Genomic DNA, 22471 nt, shown 5'->3' on the forward strand with positions numbered 1-22471 from the left:
TTTATGTACTAATGTATATGTTTATATATATATATATATTCATTAACGCATAAATAAATCTAGGTAAGATCAGAATGTCTTATAATATAGAACGGAGGGAGTACTCCAAAATATCGAGCCTTTGGGTTTGCCAATCACAACATGAATCGATATACCACAAGCTTACATTAATTTCTGAAATTTGATGTGCCATTACTTCAAATCTTTATGTAACAGGGACATCCGACATTAAGCGTAGAAGTAAATGACATATAAGCATTACTAGCACCATTGAGCATATTTAACTTTTTTTCCAAATACAATATCTAAAGCGTTCATGCAAGATTTGGATCCTACGAGAGAATGTTCAAAGGTAGAGCCTAGTACTCATGACTCTTACCTCGTCCATATTATCAATACTAACTCATTTTATAAACGTAGGTACAAAATAGAGTCAGGTATGATTTCTTTATTAATATAACAAAATATTTTTTATAACTCTTCTTTCCTTTTAATCTATCTCATGCAAAAAAAATTCCTTAAATAGCTGATAAGAGTCGACTCTAAGCCGTTATCATGCATAACAACCGTTTTCCTCTCTCCTTCGCTCTTTTTTCTCCATGTTAGCAAATTTGCATACGTGACGTTTAAGAGAGTCAGCTAGTCAGCTAATAAACATCGTTGTTCGTGCCCTGATGTTAGTTTGATGCAAATCCAAGGGTCTAAAAATTCTATGGTACTGTTCATCAGAGAAAATCAATGTAGATTTAGTGTAGCATGGAATTATGGAAACCGCAGCGGTTTTTCATAGCCTTTCATTGGGAAAATAAATGGCTGAGATTACATGCAGTTGTAGTTGGGATTGTGCGGGATCTCAATTCGATCACCATGCAATCATCTAAACCGCAGCGGTTTTGCTGGTGACATGCATAAAATGAGAGGAAACCCACCTCCCTTACATATGCAAATTAAACACAGCTGAGATTGTTTCATTTGAACATTTTAATCTAGTGTATATATCATTCATTTCTCTACACCATTTTTTGTCATGCAATCTAGGCTAATCCAATGATACTAATAGACATACATGGTGAAGAGACACATGTTTGGGATGAGAGTAGCACACATATCAAACAAGAACAATATGAGATCCAAGAGGAGAAAAAGGAAAAGGAGAAGAAAAACCTAATTAATTTAATTAGATTGATCATGTCCTAATGAAGAAGATGGTGAGCTCCGGCCCGGTGGCGGACCCCTCCGGGTTGTGCATGTAGTACGTCTCGGCGTCCTTGGACCCCACCACGCGGTCGAAGTGCGCGCGCATGTACGTCACCTCGCCGTCCGCCGGCGCCGGGTCGCCGGCGGCGGGGAGCACGCCGGCACCCATGGACGTGGCGTACAGCAGCCGCATCACCCGCTCGTCCGCCTCCGTCGCCTCCCGCCGCGCCGCGTAACCCACGCTCTCGCCGTTCACCTCGGCCGACCAGACCGGCTCGTCCAGCAGCCGCCGCGGCAGCGGATCCCCGGCCGCCGGGTGCGGGTGCGGGTGCGGCGGCGGGGGCTGCTGCTTGTCGCACTCGAGCGTGACGCGCACCATGCCCGCGGCGCTCACGTCCTGGATGAACTTGGAGGTGGGGACGCCGATCTCCAGCAGCAGCGCCGGGGGGCTGCCGGGGCTGTCGTGGAAGGCGATGGTGATGCGCGCGCGGCGGTGGCCGTAGAGCGTCCCCGTGGTGCGGGTGGAGCCGTGGAAGTGGTTCCTGACGGCGCCGCCCGCGCCGCCGTGGTGGAGGCCCGGGAGGTGCGGCAGCGAGGGGAGCCCCCGGCAGGACGGCGCCGGGAGGATCGGGAACGACCGGAACGCGGCGCGCACCGACCGCACGAACCGCGCGGGCCGCGACCGGTGCTTGCTGGAGTCCTGGTGGCTCGGCTGCTTCTGCGACGCCGTCGGGGGCGGGAGCGGCGGCGGCAGCGGGGTGGAGGGGCCGTGCAGGAACGGCGGGACGTCCGGGAGCGGGGTGGTCGGCGCGGGCCGCGGGCTCGGGGTGGACGCGGCGCCGAGGAAGGCGGTCTCGGTGGCGGCGGGTCGGCGGGGAGGCTGTGTCATGTGGTGGTCGGTCGTCGACGCTTCCTCCAGGGCAGCGCACGCGGCGCCGGCGGCGAGATCTGGTCTTGGAAGGGAATGGCGCGGCGCCGGCGTCGGCGGCGGTGGGCATGCAGGAGAGGAAAGCGACGTGCGGCTGAGGAGGCGACGCCTTAACTGGAGAGGAAACAGCACCGGCGCGCGTGCGTGCGCGCGTGCGTAGGTTTGGGCGGCTACTAATGGCCTTGCACGAAACTAGGAGGCCGGCGAGTGTTAGTTTTGACGTCAGTTTCGAACTGAAAAAACTGAAAACGATGAAAGAAAGCTAGCAAGCAGCTGTGGTTTCGGTTATGCTTATATTTACATACCAGAATTTAATTTTAAAGTTAATTTTAAAGTTTTTTTATTTTACAACATTTGATTTTAAATCACTATAATTTTAAAGTTAATTTTGTGTTTTTCTCTAGTTTATTTTACAACATTTGATTTTAAATCACTATAATTTTAAAGTTAATTTTGTATTTTTTCATAGTTTATTTTACAATATTTGATTTTAAATCATTATAAACACATAAAAAATTATCCATATCTTTTTTTGTTGCTAAGAAACCCTACAAATAAATATAAGCATAAGCAAAACGACATGACTATATAGCTAAAGTAGCGTCAATGTGACGCTACAAATTTAATTATGTTCACTTCTGTTTTACAAATATGAGCAAGTGAGACATGGTTACACTATATAATGTCGTCTTGCACACATGGCCATTATTGTGATCTTAGTTCATGAACTATGAAGTAAAGTGACGAACAATGGATTGAAAATAAGCTGTGACAAAGCACTTTCTCATCCATCACCATCGTATGGCGTCTTCCTGCTGGCCGCCATAATTACAACCAATTTATAGCAAAATGGAGAGATGCACCGTATACACAATTTGATATGTGAGTTTAAATCAAGTTACACAACAATTTCTGCAGTTTTTAGTACTATAAAGATAAAGTACGTTAAAAATGCTCATGAAATGAAGAAAACAGTTGATATTTATAGTGTAGTGAAGATGTAATTAATAGCGATGGTTAGTCTTTTTTTTGTTTGACATATAGTGATGGTTAGTGTTGTAATATCAAGGTTCCCAATTGCTAAAACATGAATAAAAAACAATTAGGAGAGTGGAGGGTAAAACATGTTGCATAGCACGATTACGCTATATATGATAAGTGGGTGAAAAAAAACTACAAAGAACAAAAGAAATTGATTTCAATCAGATAACTCATTATCAAGAGTAAAAACTATAATAATATTTATTAGTAATTAATTATTCAAAAGAGAGGAAGGGGCGTTCGATAACATCAGCAAGGTCTGTCGAGTGTCATACCTTGCCACCATGGTCCTCGGCCGCTGATAAGGGGAATAGGTAGGAACACAACTTTTTCTGTCTATTCTAATAGAATATGAATTCAACCATGGAATATTCAAATACCACCGTAATATTCCTTATAATGTAATATCTGTTGTAGGTGGAAATGCTGGGATTTTATAGCATTTGAAATACATAAGAGGGTATAATGGTAACTTAGTTAATATCTTTGCATACTTCATGAGTTGATTGCTTGTTCCCAGATGTCTTGGAGGTATATTAATTCATCTTCAATAGCGTAGATGGTACATTTTGTTTTGTCATGGGTCGAATTCACCCTTTGAGAGATAACTTGCCCGTGTACAATTCATTTTGTCTTCGAACATACTTTGTCATGGTAAAGTTTATATTGGCTTCCTATTTGTCTTTCAAGGATGAAGTTCATCTTGACTACCTACATATCTTACATTCCATGAAATGATTAGGGACCCCTAAAACCATCTTTATTGCCTATGTGCAACATGCACCTTTCAATCACACCTAGCATATTACTCGTATCTGAGTTTTGGTTGGATAGGGGACAAGGTAAACCCTGCACCAATAACCATTTCTTTTAATTCAGGAAAAAAAATAATGTGCTCTCCCTCCACTCATTTTATAACTAACAGCTAACTTAAACTTTCACCAACATGACTTCAAGCAAATTTATGATTAGCTTTTCAGTCAGGGAAGAACAAAAAGATGACAATGCTCATATAAAAAGAAAAGATGACAATGCTCATATAAAAAGAAAAGATGACAATGCTCATATAAAAAGAAGGTGTCTTATTAGTAAAAAGTAAATTAAGTATTAGCATCGTAAATTTAAAAAATAGATTAATATGGTTTTTAAAGTAACGGAACTTTTTTTGCAAAAATCATGGGAAAAGAGGAGAGCTTCCCCCTTTTCCTTCATCACAAAAGCAGCTTTAGGCAGTTGCCCATCGGCAATTTGATCGTCGATCCACAATAACACTTGTTTGTACAATGTAAACCAAAGAGTAACTTTCACAAAACTATAGGTACTTTCATCAAACTATCAAAAACTACATATTTAAGGATATGCATCATAACTATAAGTTTAGCACTAAATTTTAAAACAAAACAATAGATTTAAGGTATTATATATAGAACTATAGATTTAAAATATCACACTACTGTTTTTTAGTTACACAGTTGTAATTTTGTGATAAAATTAATGTTAAATATGTAACTTTTTGATAGAATATCTTATTTCTATAATTTTGTAAAGAAATCGGTGCTTAATCTATACTTTTGTGATGCACACTCTTAATTGGTAGTTTTGTGATGGTTTGGTCCAAATATATATTGTTTTGTGAAATTTACTTTAAAAAACAATCAGGCTACTCGCTGACATAGAGTGCGGCATCAAAAATAAATTGGAAAAATAAAACACAGTTAAATCATAGTTGAAATATTCAAGTGCGTGTGAAACATTGTGTTATAGCCATTGAAACGTCAACAAAATTTCATAAAATCAAATATAAAAAAATACTAAAACACAATTAAATCACACTAGAAATATTTATTGTTTGCACACGAAACATCGAGTTTAGACTCCTAAAACACCAAAAATTAATCTCAAGCATACCTAATCCGACCTTCTTCCTTCCCAAACCGTGTGATGAACTTGACTCTGTGGTAGATCGGTGCAACTATCGAGGAAGTGAGGGAACATGCCATTTATGCTAGCGCAAAAAGGCCTACGATGGTTGAATTCTCCTGCGTTGCCTCCGTCCCATCCCACTGCATGTAAAAGCCAATTATACTGTATGCGTACGAATGAAATAGTGTATCTATTGATTAGATAAAGAGAATCAAATGAGTGACACTATAGCCGTTGATCAATTAGATAATTAGATTGTACTTAAATCGAATGGTTAAGTCGTATACATAGCATTTTCCCGTTGCCTCATGATTGCCATCCATACCCATTTTCAAATATATTATCCAAAGTGATGAGTACTAACAAATGAGTATGCATAATCTAATGGGTAAGAAAATGAACATTTCTAGGTCCCACTTGTAAAAATAAACCAAAATTTATATAAAGTTGCTCTTTCGCATAACAAATCACTCCTTCAAATTTTAGTCAATTTTAACACACTTTTGTTATATGAGCACGAGTTTCAAATTTTAGATCCGAGTTTATATCTACTAAATATGTATAAATAAAACAAGTAAAAATGAATAATACACCTATCTATACCGAAAATTCAAATGAGTAATTATTATTTACTCATATCCTATCCAAAATCCAAATGGTCTGTCTATGGATACGGAGATGAGCAATGAAATACATAGTGGTAGCCTCACACTTCTGTTAGAGCTGTTCTTGCCTTATAAAGTTCACTGCTGAGTGTATCTCTTACCTGTAAAGAGCACACTTTGAAAAAAAATTAAGCAAATATCTGGTCGATATATTGTTGCATGGAAATGATGAGGTGTTGAGATAGCATGCTTCACATTATCACATTGACACGTTTCAATAGACAATTGTTAATACAAACTAAGCTCAAAAGTATTATTAAACTTTGCAAAAGTGATGTGAGGTTTTAATTTAATCTAAATGCATATTTACCTTGCTGTACCGTCGAATCTTCTAAATTTTCGTGTTACCAATTTTAGACGGTCTTAGATATGGTTAGTTTGCAGCATTACCAAATTTTACTATTGTTTTGTATAAAAAGAAACTTTTAGAAATACTAAATTTTGGTAGGGTAGGAGTGGCACTTTTCGTTTGTGCTTATACGTATAAGCGAAAATTTAAATCTTCAATGTAAATTTGGAGTTATTTATCATAGTTTCTTTTTCAAACTATGCATTTGTATAGCTAAGAATATATATATATATATATATATATATATATATATATATATATACCATTTGATTTTTTCTATGAAAACAGAAACATATGACCCGTATGTTTATTTTGCTACCATATTAAAATTCGGTAAAATCCAAGTTAACCTGCCCTAGTTTCAGACTACGATGATATGATCTGAACGCGCGTAGAAAGCTGATGCGAAGAGAGCCTAGAAAGTTCCACACCGGAGGAGGAGGAGAGTCCAAAGCTCCAAGCCTCCAACCACCCTCCACCGTCAACGATTTCCTTCCGCCGCCGCCTCGCAAAACACGCCACGCCTATCTCACCCTCTCTCTCCTCCCCCCGACCTCCGTCCGCCGCCGCCGCCAACTCCCACCCGGGCCTCCGCTCCTTTGGCCGGAGCGGCCGAGAGAGGCGTTCGAGTAGACGGGAACCCGCGGGGGAAGAGGAGGCGGCGACCGCGCGGGGAGAGAGAGGGAGGGGGGTGCCTCCGTGTCCAGCCAACCCGGAGGGGAGGGGAGGGGAGGGGAGGGGAGGAGAGGAGCGATGCAGGGCGGCGTCTCCGGATTCCGTAAGCCCCGCCCCTCTCCCTATCTCCTCGGATTCCACGGAATCGACCGGAATTGGGCGCCTTTTCGTTAGTGTTCTGACTGCCACCGCCCCCCCATGCCGTTTGTTTGTTTCGCTTGCAGAGAACGCGCCGGTGACGCGGGCCGTCGTCCTCGCCAGCGGCCTCCTCTCCGTCGTCTTCAGCGCCCAGCGCCGCGCACGCGCCCTCGGTCTCTCCTACCAGGTCAGCACAGCCATCCCCGGTCGACGCCGGATCTCGATAGGTTTCGTGCCAGGGTTCCGTGAGCGTTCGTGCTCTACCCGCGAGTGACCCACTTTTTCATTAATTGTGGTGTGCCCTGATTCATGAATCCACCATCGCCGAATAGTAGGTGTTGATGTGCCTGATTCCGTTCTTTTTAATAGGGAAACAATGGATGCAATTTGCAATAATGTTATTCCAACTGATGTCAGATTGCAGATTTTGATTTAATCTGGAGTTTGACTATTGCTCATTATCTGGTGCTTATTGATGGCCGGTAGTTGTGGGTAGACATGGTTCAGCTGTTAGGGATGATGTTCTGTTCGGTGGTATGGCTCTGGGCAACTTAAAAATGGAAGCAAAATATATAGATCGACTTAGGACTCAATCTAGGAAGTATCTGTAGACAGCCCTGTTGTGCCCCAAAATAAGAAAAAGAACATCTTCTGACCAACTAGCACGCATAGATGTTTCATCACTGTTGTAATTGATATTATGACGTAGATAGAATATCATATGTTTTTTTGGACATTTTTGAACAGTACACTACAAGTTAAAATTTTACTTACCAATAGGTAGGACACGATTTTATGCTGATAAGTTGGCAAACATGGCATTTGGGTTGCACCATGCCATTTATATGTTTAACCATTTATGTGCACTGTACACTGTAGACCTTATAGTTACAGTGATGGTTAACTCCGGATAGTAGCTAATATGTATTTCTCATGTGTCTGTTAGCTGCACCACTGTTAAATTATTCTTGTGATTACCTATCCTTTGCTACCTGCTTCTTTAATGCAAAACTCATGTTGCGCTGCATCTGTGCTATGATAGGTTTTTTTTTTAAAATTTTATGTATAAATCAATAATTTCTGTTATTTCAGGGGATTGTCAAAAACTTCCGTCTGTGGAGGATATTTACTTCTGGGTTTGCCTTTCAGTCAACACCGGAGCTACTGTTTGGAATGTACCTTCTCTATTATTTCCGTGTTTTCGAGAGGCAGATAGGCTCTAACAAATACTCGGTAGGTACCTCAGTCTTGTAGTTCTCTCTGCTGTGAAATGATGATTGATAAACAACAGTAATAGTATGGTAGAAAGAATACTATCAATTCTTTACTGGGAAATGAAGATTGATAAACATTATCTGTTATATGAGGAGTAAGTTGCATCTGAACCTGCACAGAACTTGAGAACTTAATCATCTAGCACCCTGAACTTTAAAGTTGCTCATTGTTGTTTCATATAATTACCCCACGAACCTTGGTGCAATGCTTCTGAAGTGTAAATATGTCAGTCATGAACATAAGCATGGAATCAACTCAGTTTTAGGCCCATATAAATTTATAATGCATTTATGCAGGATTATATTAGTTTTGTAACTTGCATTGAAATAAGAACAGATAGTTGTTCAAACAACTTACTAGTAAGAGATCATGATATAATTGATTTTGAAATATATTTTGCAGGTCTTTAGTTTATTTACTATCGCAGTGTCATTGCTTCTTGAGATCCTATCGTTGGTTCTCCTAAAAGGTATGTTAATGAGACAAATTTCTGACTAGCATCGTCTGGTGAATTGTAAGAAAATCAGTTATTTTTAATTTTTTTTCCTAAAGTAGTTCTGAATGGTGCTTGTATACCTAACATACTTTCCATTTTCCTGCTTTCTGCAACTGTTATAATTTGGATTTTCGGGAAACTGTTGGTTGTGTTGCCTAGATAAGAATGCCAATATATAGACCTTAAAACAATATAGTTGAGAGCCTAGCTGAGTAGTTTGTAGGCTGATTTTTGATAAATACCAGCACCCCAACCGATGAACTAGAAAGCAATGCACCATTTGGTGCAAATCACAAGCAAGTACATATTTATTGGTTCAATACATTGTGAATTCAAGTTAGATAGTTGCTACCTAGAGAGCTTCATTATATGTCATCACATACTAAGACTGTTGTTCCAAAACATTGTTTCTAGTCATATTATGCTATAGATTAGAACTCTTGATTTATTGTTCTTCACCATTTTATAATGGTCGATGAAATATTAAGCTCAATTCTGATGTTAGTTTCCTTCTCTTTGTTATGATTATTTTTCATGAGCTTAGCTGTTGAATTATGAGCATTGTTTTCTTGAGTGTTTGTAATTTATTGAACGTGCATTTTGTCATGGTTTTGTGCCTAAACATTGAATTTTCTGTATGTCATCATTGAGATTCTTTTGATGTTCCTTTTTCTTCAGATACAAACTACCTCAGCACTCTTGCATCTGGACCTTATGGCCTTATATTTGCCTCATTCATTCCATTCTTTCTTGACATTCCGGTCACATCACGGTTTCGTATTTTTGGTGTTAACTTCACTGATAAATCATTCATATACCTAGCTGGTCTGCAGGTTAGTTGTTTTTCAGAAATGGATCTTTATCTATCATTTACACCTATACATTTCATTGTCACAACTTTCCTATTACTCTTGGCAGCTGCTTTTATCTTCTGGGAAGCGTTCCCTTATTCCTGGCATTTGTGGTCTGATCGCTGGTTCTCTCTATCGTCTCAATGTGCTTGGCATCCGCAGGATAAAGGTTATGTAACTTCTCTCATTCATATTATATTATTTTTTCTTGTTACATTAGTACCACTAAAATTATCTTCTGTTATGTTTTACCTTATTGGGTTTTTCTGGTAATGTCTGGTTGCTTGAAATAATATGTAAATGTCATATTAGAACTATTGTAGTCACAAGTCAGTCATGGTATCAGAAGTGTTCTTTTTAAATCTCAGTGCTGCCAGTGCAATATGATATGGAATCAATTGAACCAAGTAATATTGGGCTGGAGTTAGTCATTACCTGCTCCACCTATGATTGTTAAATATCAGATAATCTTTTCAAAAGAAAGAATAGCACGCACCTGATAGGTTTAAAGCCTGTATTGGCCGATGCTGGCAGAATTAAAGTGAAATGTGATATGGAATCAATTGGACCAAATAATATCAGGCTGGAGTTAGAATATGAGCTTTATTATTATTACTATTATTATTATTTCGTTGAATTTAGACTTATTTTTACCAAAGCCTCAAAACATGCATATTTTCCTGTCTGCTCTTCTAACTGTTCATGCTTGTTGTACAGATGCCACAGATTATTGCATCATTTTTTGCAAGGTTTTTTGCACCTTCTTCGGGAGGTTCATCTCGGTCCTCCAGGAGTCTGGTTGGAAACTTGACTTCTCATACAGGGCGTGCTATACAGGTTAGCTTTTGATAAGCTAATTTTGGAGTTTGATTTTTTGTGCATTTGATCCCTGGATAAATATATCTTTTCATCTGGACTCGTTTTTCACATTCTTAGCTGCCATATGTGCATGTTTTCGAGGTTGTTTGGTTAGTGCCTAACAATGCCACAACTCATCTTAGGAAAGTGTGGTTTGCCACACTTTTTGTGGCTAACAAATTGTTGGCCACAATTGTGGCAAAGTGAGGCAACATTTTAAGTCTATGATATATGGGCTAAGATGCTAGAAGAAGTGTGGCAAGCCACAATCGAAGTAATGAAACAAAGACATGACTAACTTGGTGTGGCAGCCTAAAGTGTGGCGTGGCATATTGGGGCATCCAACCAAACAGCCCCTGATCAATGACCACTTTCACTTTGATAAGAGAAAAATGACTACTTCACTGGGAAATTATGATGTTTTGTGAGCCTTCCATCTATGTGGTTAAAAATCCGTAATAACTGAAGTGAACATGGATAGATCAAATACTCATACTATTATATGTAATCATCAATAAGATTAAGACAAGTCCAGTTACGAACACAAAATTCTCAGTATGACTGACGATCATCCTTGGTCCACATTGTTCTTAAAGTTCGTACTTAAGTTACAGGCCTCATTTTGATGTGTTTTGATGTTTCGTATATGTTACTGTTGTTATGGAAGCCCAAAGCCCATTGATTTTGGCTAAGGATCCTCTGCCCAAATGGCAGTGCCCGTCACAGGCACTGATGTGTGGGTCCCATATGCGCCAATTGATTTTATAGTTTATATAACTTACAAGGCATGAGACCTCTATCAATGCTGACTTTCTAAGCGCTTCCCTGAAGAAACCAATGACTGTATGCTTACATCTTGATTCTTGTCTATTTGATATAGAACAATCCACTTTCTGGATTCGCTCCCGTCGGGGAGCCCCCTGAATCTTCAATCGCTATGCTGGTTTCGATGGGCTTTGATGGAAATGCTGCAAGACAGGCGCTAATGCGAGCTAGAAATGACATCAATGCGGCGACGAACATCCTCCTTGAAGCACAGACTCGTTGATCCAACTTAATGCGACTTCCCTGAAAAACATCGCGGGAAAAATTGGTGATATTTATAAGATGAGGAGGCAACATGCTGCCATCCCCGTGCATTGGGCAGCAGACTGGCGGTGAATGGCGCTCTGTTAATTTAATCACTTGCCGCTGCTATCATCATTTGATGAGAAGTTCAACTCGGCTCTTACTAGCTGTCAGCTTAGCAAACATTTTCTGTAGTTAACGGGTTATCATGTCAATATTTAAATATCTCACCTTACAATGTATAATTCCAATTTCGGTTTGTAGGAAAGATACGGAGTAGATGATATATAAACATTGGAATCATAGTGTAAAATTCTTCAGAAATCTGTGCCTTGGATTAGTTCTAGTACCAATTCATCAACGCACAAATCAGTTTCAGTTCATGCTAGTTTCACCGTTTTACCCACCATTTTCTTTCCCCGTATACACGGAGGGATATCTAGCTATTCTTCCAATGGAAGGCACTGGGGAGTGTGCCGTTCAATGCGCTCCACTGCTGACGTACAATTTACTAACAATTCATTTTTATGGGTAAATTTTTATATAATTATAACTATATTATCAAAATGATTAGTTTTCTGTAATCTCGGCTTAACATTTAATAATATGTGTAGTATGATAAAGCGTAGTATGATTTTATCATAAACCTATAACTTTATTCGTTAAAAAGTGTTGGGCCTATATACCATACATACAATTGGTCAAAGTTACAATTTTATGAAAAGAAACATTTGTTACTATTTTAGTTTTGCTAAAATAACTATGTTTTTTTTGCAATTTATTCTTCATTTATACATGCACATTTTATTTTTCACCACAGCAATTACACAGAATCACATCACAAAAAACATCGAATATAATGTGAGTTTTATTAATTTTTTAATGAAGCTAATAATATCTACAACTCCCTCTGAAGCTAATAATATCTACTACTCCCACTGCCCTAATACATGAGTGCATTTATAGTACCGTAGAGTTAAATTAGTTACAAAACAGAAAATGATTTAAATGTCCTTTTATTAAATAATGAGATTATATGAGGTGAAGAGTAGGTAGAAATAAAGTAGATAGAAATTTGAATATGAAGTGATTTATGAGACCACTAATCTGTAAACTCATTTTTTTGAATAAATTTGAAAATCAGAGATATACTGCACTTATTATGTGACACGAAACAAATAAAAGGTTGTTTAGTTCCCAAAAATTTTTACACAAAAATATCACATCAAATCTTTGGAGATCTTAATAAAGTATTAAATATAGCTAAAATGAAAAACTAATTGTATATTTATGTAAGAAATCGTGAGACAAATCTTTTGAGCCTAATTAGTACGTGATTAGTCATAAGTGCTACAGTAACTCATGTGTTCTAATGACGAATTAATTAGGCTCAAAAGATTCGTCTCGCGGTTTACATGCCAGCCGTGAAATTCATTTTTTCATTCATGTCCGAAAACCCCTTCCGACATCTGGTCAAATGATATCTAAAAATTTTCTTTCATCAACCAAACACCCCCTAAACTGGAGTTTCTTTTTGTTTTTTTTGTTTTTTTGTTTTTTTTTTTTGACAAAAACTGGAGTTTCGTTAGCAAACGCTCCTCCGTTGTGCGTCCTCTGACGCCTTATCCCCCTCAAAACCCCTCCTCCCCACTTCTTCCGTCTCCGCCATTTCCCTTCGAATTATGGCCGCCGCCGCCGCCGCCGCCACTCCCCCTCCCTCCGGCAGCCAGGACCACATGAACGCCCTCCGCTCCACCGCCCTGCGCCGCTCCACCCTGCACTGGGATGATGCCGCCGCCTTCTTCGCCCCGTCCTTCCGCTCCCGAAGCTGCCGCCGGCGCGTGCCCGCTCCCGCTCCCGCCGCGGCGGCAGCGTCGGCGCCCTCCAGGTCCCCCGCTAGGGCTAAGGCCAGGGCCAGGGCACGGGCGAAGCTCCTGGCGGACGCCGGTACGGGGGACCCCTGGCTGGCATCCCTCTCGCTGCTCCCCGTCGACGATGGGGCCGCCGCCGCGGCCTCCTCCGGCTGGGCGATTGGGATCGATCCCGACACGGGCGGCGCGATCGCCGTCCTCTCGCCCGACGGGTCCTCGCAGGTATGGCCGGCCGCAGGGCGGGCGTGTTGCTCCAGTAGGGCTCGCATTTCTGTGTGCTTGAGCGATGGCGTCCATATCTTGCAGGTTTTTGATAACCCGTTCGTGCACATAGTGGTGTCGGAGGTCATCCGGAAGCGCCTGGACACCAAATCCATCATCGAGCTGCTCCGTGGCCTCGAAGCGCCTCCTGGTATGCATTCTTGGTGCTGCTGGTTTGCTTCGCGCAGGGGATAGAGCCATTATGATCGCTCATATTGACAATTAACTCATTATTGTCATTTATAATTACCACATTCTTCTTTTAGATATGCATTATGTGGACAACACCATTGTTTCTAATCATGAGATTGTCGTCGGTTTTGGCTTTCTTGCAGGAACTACGGCATATATTGAGAAGTCAAGCCCATTTCCAACTGATGGAAAACTGGTACTCTGTTCTTTCCTCACATTTAATCCATTTAATAGATCATTCAAAATAATGCCCCGTGCATTGATTATTGGAGAAATTGTGCGAATGGCTATCCTGTCCTGTGTATTCTTTTACTGACGATGTATATACAATTGCATTGGCTGAAAATCTATCAAATAGAATAGAAATAATTTGTCCTTCACAGTTTGAGATATCATCTTCCTGAAGCTAGAGTTACACTAAAGCAATCATACTGATATGAAATTAGTTCATACTTTGAATATGTTCACACCATGTTGTGCAATGTGAATTTTAGCAATAATTTTCTGTTCTTTTGGTGATATTTTTTGGTCGTCATATAGGGATGGTGGAGTACAGGTTTTTCGTATGGCCTGTGGATTGCTGCTCTAGTTTCATCTGGTTTTTCGGTTGTTCCAGTTGCATCACAGACCTGGAAGGCTTATTTTGGGCTAACACGAAGTGGATCACCTAAGGTTTGTCAATCTGTCATATAGAAGTATGGAACATAAAGTTGCTTTATGACTCTTTGGTTGTACAAGCTCTATTAGAGCTGGTTATCTGTTAATCTGGAGGTATCAGATAGATTTTGCAAAATATATAACAAGGCATCCAAATTAGTTACATAACAAAGGCCCCGTTCAGCTAGCTAGTTAACTTATCCATGTTCCCTTGTTTTCTACGCGCACGCTTCCTGAACTACTAAACGGTGTATTTTTTGCAAAAATTTTCCATAGGAAAGTTGTTTTAAAAAATCATATTAATCTATTTTATATTTCTTTATATTAATAATTAATTACTCATGTACTAATTTATTACCATGTTTTCCGCGTCGGATAACTTACCATATCTCTCCCACCGCCGAACGTGGCCAAAGGTGTAACTACAATTAGCACACTGTACAACATAGACATAATGAGGCCAATATGGAGATGTGGGTGGGAGATGGCTTAGTGCTGAAGTACATGATAGAGGTTCGGTTTAATGGAGTTTAACAAGAACATGGGACACGATTGAGGTCTCACTCCATTACTAGGGCTATGAGGATAACACGTGTCTGTCTGTCTTCCTGTTTTTCTATATGGGCACCATGGCAGGGCTGAAGTTTCTGTTTCTTTTTTCTCCCTGTAGTGTAAACAAGGGAATTTCTATACAGTTATTGGTAGTGCAGTAGCGCATGGTCACAAATTAGGCATTCAGTCCACTTTTAGAGTTCAGTACTTTGTCATTTTTAGAAGAGCACTGAAACATGCCCTATACGCAAGTTCATCTAATAAATATCTGAAAACCAACTCCTTCATATCTCAATAAGATATCTGCTGTTTGCTTTTGATCTATGTCCTACCAATTCCTGATCTAACGAAATTTCATTGTCAATAAATAAATACGGTCAGTGTTAGCTACTTAACTAGAATATTAACTTATTCTAATTTTCTAATATGTAGCCCTTTACTCCTTACCCGCTTTTATGACTTATAACAGGATGATAGCAGGCAAGCTGCTTCAATCTTGTTCCCAGACAAGGCTCTCTCCCTGAATAGGAAGAAACATCATGGTACATATCTTACTACTGTGACACCGTTACTACCTACGTCACGCACATTTGGTCTTAAGCACACCTCCTAATATGAATGATCTTTTCATTGCAACAAGATGATTTTTCAGTTCACTGTATCTATTTATAACGAATAGATCATTATCTCGTCTTGTTTTGTTTCCGCTAGTTCAGCTGAACATTTGAATGAAACTTTGACTGATACACATGAATAAACAAGCGATTTATATGTCAGAGACAATATAACGCACAACATCAAAGCAAATTCAAACGGCCTATGCTTCACACTCTTAGCGTGCACTGTGTATTATACTATTATCGGGTACTTTGCATCAAATTGGCAGGTTCTTTTACTTGTCTGTGTTAGAATTTGTGACCTACATGGATGAGTTAAATAAGTTATGTGTAGCATAGTTAGCTTTAATCCATTTTCCTTTTTCTTTGAATGAAAGCTTTAATCCATTTTCAAGCGCCCATGAGAGTGGATGATATATATTCCTTCTATAATTCAACGTTATGACGCTTAATGCAGGGAGAGCAGAGGCTCTTTTGTTAGCGGCCTACGGAAAAGGTCTTGTTCTGCCATCAGGAGTGTTTAGTAAAACATGACGGCGACTCTTATATAGGGAGCTTGACTGACTGATTTTATTCGATGGACTGGTGCAAATATTTTTTGCCTTATGGGCTCCATTAAGTACATAATTGAAGTAAACCCTGAGGCTGAGTGCACCAGTCAGTTCCAACTTTCAGGAACTCATTAGCGATGTACCATTGTGTTTACCTAGCTAGTGTAAATGAGATCTGCAATTTTAAACGTTTGATTTGAAATTGTAAGGGCACCGATGATTACCCTTTTCTTTTTCTTTTGGATGATTGAGAAATATTGAGATTGTAGCTCTCGTTCTAATTTTATGATTATTTCTGTATATGCGCCGACTGTCAATTGTATCATCTTCATCCATTCCGTTGTATTTATGACATCATCGGTTATTGCACCCGAAATATACCGCCCCATTCTTTCTAAATATTTTCCAGCTGTTCAAGTGCATTATCGAGCAAGTCGTGTAAAAACGTCATATTCTCTATCCAGAAATATAAGAACATCTTAGACCGTGTTCGGCCACCCAATAAGGGACTGTTTAGATTCAGAGATTTTTTAAGTATTTTATCACATCGGATGTTTGGACGTTAATTATGAGTATTAAATATAAACCGATAACAAAACTAATTGCATAAATAAATGCTACTATCTCCGTTACCTCCGTTTCATCTTCGTTACCTCCGTTTCATAATATAAGACGTTCTAGCATATCCTAAATCCATATACATATAGATATCAATGAATCTAGATATATATATATATAAACAATATACATTGGTTAATAGATGAATCTAAGCATGTTAAAATGTCTTACATTATGAAACGGAGGGAGTATTTTATTAGACAATTTTTTAAGCCTAATTAAGCCACGATTAGCAAATGTTTGCTGCAGCATCATATTCACTAATTATGGACTAATTAGGCTCAATAGATTCGTCTCGCGAAATAGTCCAGAATATGAGGTGAGTTTTATTAATAATCTACATTTAATACTTCTAATTAGTATCCAAATATTCGATGTGACGGAGACTTAAAAAAAGTCTTGGGGATCCAAACACCCCCTAAGTTATCTAATCTTCCTCGTTTTCTGAGCGCATCTTTCGAATGGTTAAAAGGTACATGTTTTATGAAAATTTTCAATAGAAAAGTTGTTTTAAAAAATCATATTAATCTATTTTATATTTTTAATAATTAATTAAGCATGTACTAATCTATTACTACGTTTTTTGCGCCGGATAACTAAATCCTTCCCCCCTCCTACCGAACACAGCCTTAGTCCAAGAATATGAAGACATTTTTTTACTTATTTCTCATCTAATTTTGCCGTGTACTTTTCCATCTCAAATTCACTCGTTTAATTTTGCCGTGTACTTTTCCATCTCAAATTCTCAACCACAAAAAGCCCAAATGTTCTTATATTCTTGGACAGAGGTTGTAGCAGAAAATAATACACTATTTTTTTCTTGATTTCTGCTAACTAGGTCTTAAGAGACCTTTGGCTATATATCATATTGAGTTTCATGTGCCAACTGAAACATCAAGCTGAAGTTCTTCAACAATCCACCATTCCTCCATTTATTTATAGTACAGATTGTATGTTCTACAGCCATCTTTACTGGCCGGTTATTCATCGTACAAATTCCAATGTACCTCACAGTTTGGAGACGTTGGCGGTAACCTTGCCGGTCAGAGCGATAGCCGCCTTGGACCCAGACTGGCGCCCCAGATGGTTACAGATGAACTCACCGGCGGCCATCACCTTGCCCAGGTCGACGTTGGTCTCAATCCCCAGTCCGTTCAGCATGTACACGACGTCCTCCGTCGCCACATTCCCGGAGGCACCCTTGGCGTATGGGCAGCCTCCGAGGCCCGCTACCGAGGAGTCCACGACGCTGACACCCATCTGATTGGAAGCAAACAGTAACCGTTGGTATGAAAGCAGAACACATGATCAACTGCATATATGCTTTTTTTTTTTCTTGTTGCAAAGTTCATGACCGTTTCGGTCTGAGTAATGATTTTCTTAGTATCTGGATCATTACCTGGAGAGAGATGAGGATATTTGAAAGCGATTGGCCGTAGGTGTCATGGAAATGGACAGCAAGCTTCTCCTTGGGAACGACGGCCATAACAGCCTCAAGCATTGGAACAACGGTGCCTGGATAGACGGAAGAAGCGAAGTGTTAAAAACCCTCAAAAGGCTAGTATGGTATCATGGGGCTGGAGTAATAAATCCGAAGCTAGTAAATAAAAACTATTATGTGAAAAAAGGAAGCCAATGGCATTCATATAAATTACATGGTTTGCAATGATTTTTTTTTCCTTTTATGTGATGTTTTTGTAAGAGTTGACAAGAACTGAGAAATTATTTTATCATGATGCATTAAGAACAAATATTTTTTGTTTAAGAAATGCCATGAACTAATGTCTGGCAGCAGCTGAATTAGCCCAGATAATAAAGAACAAACAAAAGTGGAAATTAGGCAATATGAACATCACCTGGGGTACCAACGCCTATTGTATCACCAAGTGAAACCTCATAGCACCCCATGTCATAAAGCTCTTTGGCCACATGAGCTACGTTTGACAGTGGCACGTACCCTTCTACTGGGCATCCAACCACACAAGAAACATACCTATATTCTTGTCAAGTAAAGGAACAAGATATCAATATGTTGCACCAAAACCATTATTGAAGACAATGATAAGTTCAGTAACTGATTATATTCACATCTCTCTTCTAAGTTCTAACCAAATGATAGTTGTATTAATCAGTTTTGTGCACGTCATTGGGCCAACCCAAGTAGGTGAAGGCTTTCCAGTTTATGTTTGACCCTTGTTTAGTATTTACTATATATTATGTAATGAGCTGCTAATTAACACATAATATTTTGTATAAGTTATTTATACAGGTTTATCCTGGAATAGAACTCTGGCAAACTGGACTACCAGTCAGAAAAAGATAAATATACACTAGACTAGCTAGTGAACCGATGCCAGATACAACAGGTAGACTGGTTGGTAATCTAACAGAATAAATCAAATCTAAATTACTTGCTCATCATTATTCCACACACACACACACACCCAAGAATTGCAAATGTAAAAATTAAACTTGAAATACAATGTAACATAACTCACCCTCTCATGGGGATTTTTTGCTCTTTTGCTGCAAGAGCAACATCATTATAGCGAGCAAGGCTTTCTTTGATCGTGCAGTTTATGTTTGACTTGGAAAATGCTTCAGAAGCTGATGCAAATACTGCAACTTCCTTAGCACCTGCTGCAATAGCTCCCTCAAATCCCTGATTACCAATGGTCAGAATAAATGTTTAATGAGGCAAACAGAGCTATGGACTCCAAGGTTATCTGAATCAAAATATGTTACCTTAAGATTTGGGGTCAATACAGGAAGGCACACACCTTCAATATTCCGGACTACTTCCATCACATCCTTGGCATCAGCTAACTACAATTGCAAACAACAAACTATGAGCAACAAAATGGTGAATATTTGGTGGGTAAATAAACTGACGACTAAACGGAAGAAAAACTAAATTATAGAAAAATAATGGTAAGCACAAGAGGTAGAAAGGAGGCAATATACACATACAACCAGACTGTTTGGAAACAAAAGGGCGATGAATCAAGTTTAGCAAAGTATTATTGAGACTCCTAACTTTTTCAGTTTTGCTTGTCAGTCCATTATAAATTAACCTTGACTGGACCTTGGAGTAGTAAAACACTGCTTAGGTCTGTGTATCATATTTCTAGGTTAAATATGCAGTCTGTGACTCTGTGTGCCATTTTTGCTACATCTCATCTATTTATTTAGTTACTTCTAAAAGTATGCATGTGTCCCCTTATATTGTAAGTGTATTACTCAAATAACCATTCTAAGCACATAATGTCGCCAACTTCCTTAGGCTTTTAATAAAAGAAACAACAGAATTTTATACTCCCTCCATATTTTAATAGATGACGCCGTTGACCTTTTGTCATGCGTTCGACCATCCGTCTTATTCAAAAATAATGTGCAAATATGTAAAAATTTAAGTTATAATTAAAACACATTTGGTAATAAATCCAGCCACAGCAAAATAAATGATAATTACTAAGCTTTTTAAATAAGACGAATGGTTAAATTGTGCAATAAAATCAACGGCGTCATCTATTAAAATACAGAGGTAGTACTTTGGAAGGAACGTATGACATTAGTTATTCTAATGCTACAAGCAACTGCATCATACATCTGGGCATAAGCAGATCATGTTAAGGAAATAACCATACGTAAAACTATGGCTGTTCCGTGATTCAGAAGTGCATTGTATTTGTAGCATAGATAGCACAACTTCTCTTAAAATTATAAAACAGTAAGGTCCTTCAAAAAAATCATGGATCAAATAAACATTATAGAGAACACAAATGGGGGGATTGTGATATTTGAGACTACCAAGATAGGTGTAAGAAGCAAATGCTAAATGCTCTTATTAAAAAAGTTACCTGTGGTACCCATTTTGGAGAGACAAAACTTGTTGCCTCAACTACTGATAATCCAGAGGATGCCAGTCTGTGTATGAGCTCAATCTTTACATGTGTCGGCACTATGTTTTTTTCATTCTGTAACCCATCTCGTGGGCCAACTTCCACAATTTTTACATTCCTTGGAAGATCCTGTACAATCTGGTAAACATGTTGTCTCCAGTCAATAAATTCAGAGGAAAATAATTACTCTATAACAAGAAGAGGTTGCACTTTTCCTTTCAAAAAAAAAAAAGTTGCACTTATTGTTAGGCTGAACATATGCCTACCCACCTTGTTACCAATTCCTGTATTCCGTTGGCCGGAAGAGTACGAAAAATATCTGTAGTTCTGCTGATTCCGTGAAAAACCATTTGCATAGATAACTTGGCGGTTCTCCCCAGATAATAACTTGGACCGATGTGGTGCTGGATGCCTTTGATAAATTAGTCTTGTGCAGGGATACTCTTCCCTATCATCACAAACACGAAATTTAGCTCATAGGAGGAAAAAAAAACCGAAATAAAGGGCACAATTTTGATGTGAGAACCTCACTGTGACTCTGTGAGTGAATGATGGTCATGGAAGCTAGAATCTCGATCATCATTTTTAGGCGAAACATTTTTAATCAGAGCGCATTAGCCTATTCAGATAAGGTGTGAGCACAACAGAATCAGAAGATTAAGAACGCCGAGGGAGACTCACGACGCAGCATCGCCCGAAGAAGAGCACGGCATCGGCCGCGGCCGCGGCGCACCGGCCGCGGGACGCCCACTCTCGGGGCCGGGCCGCTCGTCGCCGCCACTGGGGGAACCCGGCGACCGCTCCAGGTCCAGGGCCGGCATCCCAGAGCCCCGCAGGACGGACCCCGCCGCCGCGGAAGACAGCGCGCGCGGCGAAGCGGGCGAAGACGGCGACGCGAGCCTCGACCAGACCCTGGACGCGGCCGGCATCATTTTCGCAGCAGCCGCGGAGGCACGGATCAGCGCGGCATCCTCGACCGGAGGGAGAGAGGAGGAGGGGCTTCTAGAAGCTTCCGTGCAGCGGAAGGGAGGAGACGCGAGTTCGGTGGCGTCTGGACACTGCTCGCTTCTTCGGTCAGCTCTGACGTGGAATCCGAATCTAAAATCTTAGTAATTCAACATAGTTTAATTAATTTGAATCAAATTTAAATACATAATTCTATTGACTCTACCTGGTTAAATTTTTTAAACTTTGGCTAGCATTAGCCGTCATCAAAATAATTATGGTTTGAAAACATAAAAGTAACAAGGGTAGGGCGGTTGATTGTATGCCTTTTTCATGACCCAAAATTAAATAGCATATTTGCAAACAAATAACTTATAAATAAAACTTTTATATATATATATATATATATTCCTAGCGATATAAAAGATAAGACTATAAAATAAACCTCGATGGAAAAAAAACTTTTATATACTTATTTTAGTGATATCAACTCTAAATTTAAAAATTTAAGATTAAAAAAATCAAATATTGTCTGATAAGTATAAGGGGTGGTAGATTTTTTTCTTTAAAATTGATTTTACAATATTATAATGTTATTAGGTTTATCGTTATATGCTAAGGACAAAAACAATGGTCATGATCGCACATAAACAAACGAATAAATTGAATCTAAATAGCTCGTTTTCGGAAGTTTAAGAATTAAGGTACTTTCACTTTGGATTGGTTCTAGTTAAAACTGTTTTGAGTTTAACCCAGTGTAAAAAATATATAATAATATTTTTAACGCAAATTAAATATGCTACAAAACTATACTCAATGTTGATTTTAACAAAAACTAATT

At 39.4% G+C, this 22471-nt stretch overlaps 4 protein-coding genes across 5 annotated transcripts; 2 read left to right on the top strand and 2 right to left on the bottom strand.

Moving 5' to 3' along the window:
- Nucleotides 1-1186: 1186 nt before the first annotated feature.
- On the bottom strand, nt 1187-2086 carry LOC121056729 (protein MIZU-KUSSEI 1-like). Its single transcript, XM_040529991.1, has one exon. The coding sequence runs from the start codon at nt 2084-2086 to the stop codon at nt 1187-1189; it is 900 nt and encodes a 299-aa protein (XP_040385925.1).
- Nucleotides 2087-6506: 4420 nt separating this feature from the next.
- On the top strand, nt 6507-11843 carry LOC102700390 (rhomboid-like protein 20). Its single transcript, XM_006645687.3, has 8 exons — nt 6507-6881; nt 7003-7103; nt 8009-8149; nt 8594-8660; nt 9366-9520; nt 9606-9707; nt 10256-10375; nt 11277-11843. The coding sequence occupies exons 1-8, from the start codon at nt 6857-6859 to the stop codon at nt 11442-11444; spliced, it is 879 nt and encodes a 292-aa protein (XP_006645750.1). The 5' UTR covers nt 6507-6856; the 3' UTR covers nt 11445-11843.
- Nucleotides 11844-13102: 1259 nt separating this feature from the next.
- LOC102700669 (Holliday junction resolvase MOC1, chloroplastic-like) lies at nt 13103-16543 on the top strand. The gene is made up of 6 exons (XM_006645688.3): nt 13103-13557; nt 13642-13747; nt 13932-13984; nt 14329-14460; nt 15467-15539; nt 16072-16543. Exons 1-6 carry the CDS (start codon nt 13147-13149, stop codon nt 16146-16148), a joined length of 852 nt encoding a protein of 283 aa, XP_006645751.2. The 5' UTR covers nt 13103-13146; the 3' UTR covers nt 16149-16543.
- Nucleotides 16544-17683: 1140 nt separating this feature from the next.
- LOC102705572 (hydroxymethylglutaryl-CoA lyase, mitochondrial-like) lies at nt 17684-21713 on the bottom strand. 2 transcript variants are annotated; one of them, XM_040523223.1, is made up of 9 exons: nt 21367-21713; nt 21212-21223; nt 20956-21133; nt 20644-20823; nt 19529-19609; nt 19282-19445; nt 18640-18776; nt 18183-18298; nt 17684-18043 (listed from the first exon to the last, which is right to left on the bottom strand). In XM_040523223.1, the coding sequence occupies exons 1-9, from the start codon at nt 21615-21617 to the stop codon at nt 17792-17794; spliced, it is 1371 nt and encodes a 456-aa protein (XP_040379157.1). In that variant the 5' UTR covers nt 21618-21713; the 3' UTR covers nt 17684-17791. The 2 variants fall into 2 exon arrangements, with proteins under 2 accessions (XP_040379157.1, XP_040379160.1); XM_040523226.1 differs by lacking the exon at nt 21212-21223 and having other exon boundaries at nt 21367-21712.
- Between the last annotated feature and the right edge of the window lie 758 nt (nt 21714-22471).

The sequence above is a fragment of the Oryza brachyantha genome, chromosome 1 (assembly GCF_000231095.2).
Source record: "Oryza brachyantha chromosome 1, ObraRS2, whole genome shotgun sequence".
NCBI classification, from domain to species: domain Eukaryota; kingdom Viridiplantae; phylum Streptophyta; class Magnoliopsida; order Poales; family Poaceae; genus Oryza; species Oryza brachyantha.